Genomic DNA, 9,430 nt, shown 5'->3' on the forward strand with positions numbered 1-9,430 from the left:
ATTCTAAAGTGTTACCAAAATTACCTTTACAGTGTTTTTTTTTTTGAAACAAAACTTTCGTTATTGCACTTTCGCCGTATTACGGCTCTAACCTCGGACTGTGACGTGCCCGGAAACTCGGATATAACAGTGTCTGCCGAAAAAAAAATAAAAAAAACATTAGTACATTAGTGCTTTATGAATAGCCACAAAATTATTCATAATATCCACCTTATGCTTATAGGATATAAAGCTTACTAGAATATAGACACACAATGATTTTCTAGGCAAAAAGAGACCTTTTTCACAGTCTGTGTGATCATATCTATTTTGTAGTAAAGGATGGCTGCATTACTGTCGGCAGTTTTGTGAAGAAAGCTAAACTAGCTGAACTTAGCAATAAATATCAATATATGAAATAGTTTATTTATACTGATGCCCTACCATGCCATCCTCCATTTTAATGTTAAATATTAACTTATCGATGTGATTGTCAGCACTATTAATGAGTAGAAGCAATCTGCTCCAATACTCCCAGAGAAATAATCAAGATGATTTAGATTTATTTTAATTATTCTTTAAATAAGTTTTTTTGTGATTAACATATGCTTTTGTCTAGAGTATGCAGTTAAATTACTCAATCATGCTGGATACAACTCGTTCTTAAGATAATCAGTGATTATTTTTGAAGAATCCTCTATGGCCTATTATGTTATTTAAACTACTTTAATTTGATGTATAATTATTGAGGATTGAATCCTAATGTAAGTGCATGAAATAGAAGCAATTGTTTACTGTACCGTTTTGCCCAAACCTTTCATTAAATAATTTGAAATGTTACTTAACTTTAAGATTTGGTTAAATTAAATTATTTTTATTGTGATATGCTGTTTGTATTGTTTTCTTGCTGTGATAAAATAAGGTTCACAATCTCTGAAGTTTGCGCATGCACATATAGTATGATACATGCTACCCTTTAAGTCAATTATTTTTATAACATATTTTACACTAATATTTAAAATTTCAGCTGAGAAAGGACTATAATGAAATATAAAAAATATAAATCTTATACAAACCAATAAGTGCATTAATTTTTTCTGGGTTCAGCCATTCTTTTTGGGACCTATTCCCAGTGAGGCTAGATGAACCCAGAACCTCCCTCCCAAACAACAAAACAGCTAACTCTTGAGTGAACAGGGACATTCTGCTCCTATTCAATCTCCTAAAGCAGGTTTTGTTGACTTGGACAGCCATGTTGCCCAGAGAAATCTATGTAAAGAAAAAAAAAATCACATCAACATACCAAAAACAAACAAACAAACAAAACATAGTAGGGTCTGTAAAAAATGTAATCTCTAGACTGAACACTGGCTACAATACCTGTCAATCATTTTACAATTAAGCAGTGCCTATACACAACCATCATATATTGATAAAAATTCCATCCAGTGGTTTTGTTTCAATTTTTTCATTGTTCCCGTTCATTATATTGAGCAGTTGTGACTTCACTATATCAATCCCCCTCCCTCGATTGTTGATTGACAGCAGCGTTTCAACACAGACCCGCCCTGAACAAGCTTGAGCTGTCATCATAGTCCAACATGTTGATACGTTGGAGCAAAATGGTGTGTAGGCTAATTACCGGTAATAATGTATACTTCATGCATACTTCAGTCCATTTTGTTTTGCTCTCTCAGAGTTAGCCAAAAATCACAAATTATCTCCTTGAGAATGTATGAAACCACTGCATACACACTCTAATTCGGTTGTTAAGTCTGACGTCACGTGGCTTTCGTGGGTCCAAGCGCTTCTCCGACCGCACCAAAACAATGGAGGAACTTGTACATTTATTTACGATCACGTCCTTCTTACGTTACCCTCGGCGGTCAAAAAGGATTTAAACTACTTTAAATCCAACAGAGTGCAGGTGGCATAATTAAGGACAGATTCCAGGCATCAATGAAAAAAGAAGGTTTATGAGGTTGAGGTGAGTAAGCTAGCATCCATGTTTTTGATGAGGTATTTTAAAAACTGCTATAACTGTGGATGTAACTGAACAAAGATTAAAAATTAAATATGTGACAGCCAGGTTTTAGAGGGTTAGCAGCACCAACTGACGCCAAAGTTTCTTTATTTGTTTAATATTTGTAACTTATGTTATCAACTGCAGCCATTTCCTCTTGTCTTTCTCGTCACAGGGAAAAGTAAAATGACTGTTGACAGTCACTTGTTCTTTTAAACTCTGATCTATTTAAACAACACGGGTCGCAGCACTACTGTATGGTAAAACCATAGTAAAACTCATGCAAAAGCAGTAGAAAGGCGACGGCCTTAGGACCCGGAAACAGTAGTGGTTACGTCACAATTTAACAACCGATTAGACGTGCCAGGCGTGAAAGTTTGCCAGGCGTAGCAACAGTATCTAAGGAGGGTGGAGCTTAGCTAAGAGTCAATTACTAGTTAAAATTTTGTTTTGAATGATTAGTATTTCACAAAACACATACAATAACATACCATCTCTTGGGCTGAGCTGGAGGACCCTGAGCTTGTGCTTGCTGTATCGATCCCTCTGTTCATTGAGGATATTAGTTCCTTTACACACTGCACTAAGGTGGGAATTTCTGCAAAAAAAAAGAGGAAATGTATTTTATATATTTTAAAGTTTAAAATGTACTATAACTAACAGATTTTGAGGACATACTAATTATGACAGTCAAGTTAAACTAAACTGCAGCTTGAGTATATGTTGTTTTCTCTAAAGCCCAATTTGCACGGGATTAGTATTATCTGGGGATGATGAGTGATTTTGAAACTGCCCCAACATTAATTTTGTCATGTGCATTCGCACGGGATATGCAAAGCCAGTGATTTTACTAAAATTTAATGACATAACTCCCGGATAATAAGAATGTCAAGGTTTTGACAGTCCCGTTTCTGCAAATTGTAGCGATATGACAGCACCCAAAATACTATCAAACACTCCAAAGCAGCTCCATTCTGAAAAGGAAAAAGGCAAAGAAAAGGCACATGGGAAACAAAAACCTTAAAAAATGATATATGACCCGCCAAATTACAGAAATGACTATTTGTAGTAAACTGACAATAGTTTTATATAATTTGTTTATTAATAAATTAATTAATTAAGACATTGTTGTTTGATAGTTTTACCTGAATGAATTTTTAAATAATTTACTATATTTCTGATCAATTTGTTTGTTTTCCTTAATTAACCACCGTGTTTTAACACACACACACACACCACTGTGAGTCACTGTGATGGACAGTAGGGAAACGCACTGAGTTCAGACACACACATACACATTCACCTGCTGTCTCTCAGGCTGTGGCATACAGTATAACGTTGGTGATTTAGTTGAAGTAAAGGTCTCTTACTGAACTGTATTTGTGACACTCGAGGACAAATTGCTTCTCTGTCTCGATCTCTCTTGTGCTACAGTGAACACACTATATCTTTCTCTCTCTACCGCGCGTGCGAGCACACACACACTCCAGCATTGTAATCAACGCAAACAAAGACATGCTTAAAATTTGCGTCTAGTTTGCATTAGTCCAAAGCGAATAGGACGCGCGTCACATATTGTGTCCCCAAAGAACATGCGTATCTAACAATAGTTCCGCTTCGCAGTGTATTTTCTGTGTAAATGCGTGCACCAAAACCGTGACCCTTGTACCAAATTGGTTCAGTACGAATACATGTACCGCTCCACTCCTGATGCACACCACAGGTAATACGTGTAAAAACACATCGTAAGTGGGGTAGGAACAAGATGCCAAACGCCACAGTTGAGATTTCTAGAGGTGTCGAAAAGATTTCTATTAAAAAAGTTATGAAGAAAGATGGCTGCTTAGAATGATTACAAAGATTGTAAATGCTTAATGCTCAGAATCTATCTAAAGAAATGAAATACAGTACAACCACTTTTTAATGCTTTAAATACAAATCAAGTCAATAGAAAATTGCAATCACAAATGTATTATTGTATATATAGTATATTTAAGACATAATTATCCACATAGCATCCCTTAGCACAACTCATTTCAGGTATTTTATACTGTACCTTTCAAAGCTTTCAACACTTCACCACTGACAAATAATGGCTGTTCCACGCTCTCTCCACTTGCCTCAGCAGCATCTAAGGTATCCTATATTTAAAACAATAAATACAATTTCAAATAAAAATGATTCGCATGGTAATGTTCTACTTGCAAAAAAAAAAAAAAAACACTTTGGAGAACCTGAAAGAATATGATTAAAAATACATTAGAATAACTATAACACAGTCCAAATGTTTTTTTGTTTTTTTTTGGTGTATGGTCTGAAACGACATACGGTTGGTTGAAAATTCTCTGGGTAATCGAACAAATCCACATTTGTGTCCACGGTTTCGGCTTGAACTTCCTCCTCACTATGTAACGGATTGGTTCTGCGTGGATCAGAGTGGAGTGGTTTCCTCAGTGTATGCTTCAGCTGAGTGAGGACCCTCTCATTTGCAACCTTTTTTTGTTTCTGAACCAAAGTCAACAAGAAATAAAAACTCAGTTATATACAACATAAAAAACAGTGACAACTGAACATCTGTATATAGTCTATAAACAAATAACATTTAAACAATACCATAGATCTTATAATTTGTATTATCTGCCTAAACATTACTTTTAAAAATACATTAGGTTGACTACGCAGTCCAAAAGTTTGTGTTCATTGCTTAGGGTTTGAAACGACATACGGTTGGTTGAGAATTCCCTGGGTAATTGAACAAATCCACGTTTGTGTCCACCGTTTCGGATTCAACTTCCTCCTCACTATGTAATGGATTGGTTCTGCATGGAGTGGAGTGGAGTGGTTTCCTCAGTGTATCCTTCAACTGAGTGAGAATCCTCTCTTTTGCAACTTTTTTTTGTCTCTGGACCAAATAAAAACTCAGTTATATACAACATGCAAAACAACTATCATCAGTACAAAACAACTAACATAAATCATTATGGTGATTTAATTTATATGCATTCTACATCATTTTTATTAAAAAAATCAGATGTACTATATCACTCTGCCTTTTGTTTCATTACAGATGTAGGCAGCTAGGACTCACCACTGCACTCTGTATGTAACTGTACAATGGCCTTCCCTCTTTCTCTTAGAAGAAAATTCCATCTGTTAATTTTTACTTTTAAAGCACTAATGGGTAAATTACCCCTTTACATTTCAAATTTACTTATTTAACAAAATAGTGTTTATAGGACAAGGTCGTCAAAAAAACTGTTATTAGTTATTCCATTAACAAAAAAAGAACCTGGAAAAAAAGCTTTTTAGGTTAAAAAAGGTTAAAAAAACGAGGGGCCAACAGGACATCTGTATACAAACCACTGATATTTAAACAATACCATACATTTTTCATTTTTTAATATCTCTTTAATAATCATTAAGAGGACATTTTATCCTAGGACTGCAAAATCATAAACATTAGGGCAATTATATATTAGTTAAAAAATATATATATTTGAGCAATATTACAGTAAATACTTTTGCTTTTTCATATTGTCGCTTCATCTCAATGTCTGTTTCGTCATCAGAACTTTCTAAAGTGTTTTTTTTCTAGAACAAAGACAAAAACACATTGCACAGCATCCTTAATACATTTTCACTTGCAAACAAAAAACTTGAGTTTGCATTTTAGAAACAAAACCGTGATTGTATTTTAAAAAATCAAATGTAAAAAGCATTCCTTGTCGATTAGCCTACGTTACGACCCCTCCCTTATGGCAAAGAGGAGCAAGCGTTCTGAAACGTTTCTGTGTCATAGCAAGACAGACAAGGGGATATTAACGTTATATATATTAAATAATAATAATAATAATAATGTCATGTTGTAATAAAGTTATCTGGCTGCAGCATCTTTAAGTCAGGCAGCACACTAATTTTGACTGTCATTTTAACATGTGAACCAAAATTACTGAAGATGAATTAAGTATTTATCCAACTTACTGAACAAACGTCAGTACTAAACTGCATTTAATCATTAATAGTTCGTGCATGTTATCAAATTCAACAACTTATACTTACTCTTGGTGGAGCGCTAACGTTAGCTCCTGCTGCCTTGACGTTCGCCATCTTCTCATACATTTCGCGCCAGTGTAACGGACTGTGGCCCAATTGTGATTGGCCGAAATTGTTATTGACGTCTGATTGGCTACGACTTATTTAAAAAATAAAATAAAAACTTTTGATTTGAGGATAAAGCCCGCTCAGAGTGTCACAAACTATTCAATGGTGATGTGTGTCAGTTTTTTTTAAAAGCATAAAATATATTTGAGAATCGTAATCAACCAGATATGCAATGATGGCGCACAAAAGAAGATATAAAGAACATGTACTTGATGATTTGAGACAACCATCAAAGGCCACGAAATATCGACGGATAACAGAATCTGAGGTAAAAAAAAAAAAAAAAAAATCCTGCTAGGTTTAACTACAACGTATTATTATTTTTTTAAGGCTAACAGTGCATTGTTTATTACAGAATTATTTTAAGTGCCGAGACCGAGGGAGTTACAAGAAGTATCTCAATTGCCCATCCTCCCACAAAGAAAAGAGACGAGTCTCAACCGAGGTATGCAACATTATGTCATTTGACAAAAACAGTTATGGATACGTTTATCAGTGATTCATATTAGAATAACTTATAGGGAGCGTGGTAATGTGTGTGCTAAACTGTGACGTTAGCCTAGACCGCACCAGTTTTGTGATTATGTTCGTTCCGATGACAAATCATCCCTTGAGGTTTTACCATATTTGTCTTGGTGACTGTATATTCATCTATAATCCAGCCAGAATCACTAAATCATAATTTAAATCTTTGTTTGTTCTTCAGATATTTTCATAGTGTGGCCTAAGCCAAATAAAATTTCATTCTAGAAGTGAGAGCTGTCATGAGGCTCAAACTCTGAGCTCCTTGCAGTTTCCTTACAACTGGCTTGCTAAAGGTGCAATTTAAGGTGATAAAATAGCTTTTAACAGCAGCCGGAGTTTTAGTTCTTTCTTACATATTCAAATAGTTATTCATACAGAATTGTGTTTGCCATCATTACACTAACTATAGTGGCATACTTTAGTTGTCCCAGAATGCTCCTCATGAAGGACCTCTGACAGAAAGTGCAAGCAGTCAGACAGCAGGACTACAGCATGAGCAGGACACACAAAACAACAAATCCTCAGAGGTAAAATGTCTACAGATTGAATTTTTTAAATTTTAACATTTTTAAACTTAATGCTTATTTGTTGCATTGTTATCATTGTTCTACAATGTAAGTAAATCAGGGATAAGCTTATATTTCCCCTGTTGTCCTGTATGTGTATGTGATAAAGATACATGAAAAATTGCTTGTAATAAACACACCCATGTCCCCTAATGCTGTTGTATGACTCATTACAGCCTGACAGTGAGGCAGCCTGGAGACAGTCCCACTTAGTCCAAGTGATGGAATTACCCTCCACGTCAGACCAAGACAGACCTTGGACTCACATAAGTGGGGACCAACCTGATATAAAAATGCTAACAGAATTACAGGTAATAATTGATGTGAACATTGACCAATTTGTATTAATAAACCTTCTAATAAAGAAGTTACTGTGTCAACACCAGCTTATACATAGGTCAATTAATTTAATACTTTGAAGTAAACACTCGTTGCATTATCCATTCATGATAGGTTTATGCAAATTTAAATTAATTACTAATTTATAAGTTTACAAGTTGAATAACTTCCAGTTGTTCAGCAATTAATGGCTATAACACATTATTTGATATTTTTTATGCAAAAATTTGATGGATCTTCAATGCAATGCAGATACAGTTTAACAAACACTTTATATTTAATTGGCATATATTTCTGACCTCATCTAAATTAATACGCCAGCACGGACACTGGGGTCAGAGGGCCAGCTCCAGCTTGTGGTCCCCAAGTCGAGCCTTAAGACTCGGGGGGACAGGGCCTTTTCTGTGGTTGGATCTAAACTCTGGAACGGCCTGCCCCTCCATGTCCGAACTGCCCCTACAGTTATGTGTTTTAAGGCTCGTCTAAATTTCATTATTTTGCTTTTAATTCTGCCTAAGTTATGTCGTCCACTGTGGTTTTTATCCTTTTTTTTTATATTTTATATATTTTTAAACTTGATGTTCTTATTTTGTTGAATTAATTTTATATTAATTGTTTTCTTTTATGAGTCTTTGCAGCACTTTGGAAACTTTGTGTTTGTAATATGTGATATAGAAATAAAAGTGGATTGGATTGGATTTGTGTATGTTTCATCAGTGGACAAAGACATCTATCCCATTATTCATTGCAAAACTACTCTAATTCTGTCTGGTTGCATATTGCAAGTTAACTATCTTAAACTATTTTAAAAAACACGTTTATAACGTTTATAATGTTTTTTTATGTATGGCAGGACATATCCTGGACACAGCCAGAAGAGAACAAGTCTGTTCCAACTGCTGATCAGCATGAGCCAAACAAAAAGGTTAGTAGCTTTTATTATTGTATTTTTTTTCTTTACACTATTTGTCTTTTACTACAAGTTCTCTTTTTAAAATAATAATTATTATTAAGATTATGTATTGTATCAATCGTAAACCATTGTCACAGGCCGGCTTAAATGATGGGACACAAACAACTAGTATAGGCCAAAAAGATTATATTTATTGTAAACCAAAACTATTTACTTTAAACATATAAAGGAATGAGGTGGGAGAATGTCATAATGTAATGTGTAAAGTGTATAGATGAGTGAATCTGTCTGTCTGTGTGTGTCTCTATGTGTCTGTGTGTGTCTCTGTGTGTGTGTGTGTCTGTGTCTGTGTCTGTGTCTGTGTGTGTATGTTTCTGTGAGCATAACTGAATTTAAAAAATAAGTAAAACTATAAAGGAACAATTGAAATAGGATGGAAGAGCAGAGAGAGAGAGAGAGAGAGAGAGAGAGAGAGAGAACGTGGTTAGTAGCAGCTTCAATACCCTGAACCCAGGTGGCTCCAATCACTATCGACCCTCCTCTGCCTGCAAGAGGAACCGCACCTGCAATGCAGAGGAGGGCCGTGACACCAAAAAAACCCCACCAAAGTAAAATCAGTTATCTATGTTATTTTTAGGTATGGCAGGACATATCCTGGACACAACCAGAAGAGAACATGTCTTTTCCAACTCCTGACCAGCAAGAGCCAAACGAAAAGGTTAGTAGCTTCTATTTTTGTATGTTTTCTATACAGCATGTTTCTTTTGCTATAGGTTACTTTTTACAATAATTACTATTATGATTATGTCCTCAGGCAGGCCCATTAACAGATGGCGATGATCCTGTGTATCCCGGCGCACCTCTGACAAAAGGACAAAGTTTACTGTTGCTTATGTCCTTTATACTAAGGCACAATCTTACAGC

At 35.2% G+C, this 9,430-nt stretch overlaps 2 protein-coding genes across 2 annotated transcripts; one reads left to right on the forward strand and one right to left on the reverse strand.

The window, feature by feature from the left end:
* LOC113092871 (uncharacterized) lies at window positions 1-6,121 on the reverse strand. Its single transcript, XM_026258644.1, has 7 exons — window positions 6,062-6,121; window positions 4,728-4,904; window positions 4,331-4,507; window positions 4,059-4,143; window positions 2,494-2,600; window positions 1,056-1,248; window positions 1-133 (listed from the first exon to the last, which is right to left on the reverse strand). Exons 1-7 carry the CDS (start codon window positions 6,119-6,121, stop codon window positions 27-29), a joined length of 906 nt encoding a protein of 301 aa, XP_026114429.1. The 3' UTR covers window positions 1-26.
* Window positions 5,879-9,430, forward strand: LOC113092849 (uncharacterized). Its single transcript, XM_026258614.1, has 6 exons — window positions 5,879-6,431; window positions 6,519-6,608; window positions 7,111-7,215; window positions 7,431-7,565; window positions 8,447-8,518; window positions 9,144-9,430. Exons 1-6 carry the CDS (start codon window positions 6,336-6,338, stop codon window positions 9,294-9,296), a joined length of 651 nt encoding a protein of 216 aa, XP_026114399.1. The 5' UTR covers window positions 5,879-6,335; the 3' UTR covers window positions 9,297-9,430.

This window comes from Carassius auratus, unplaced genomic scaffold (assembly GCF_003368295.1).
Source record: "Carassius auratus strain Wakin unplaced genomic scaffold, ASM336829v1 scaf_tig00214720, whole genome shotgun sequence".
NCBI lineage: Eukaryota > Metazoa > Chordata > Actinopteri > Cypriniformes > Cyprinidae > Carassius > Carassius auratus.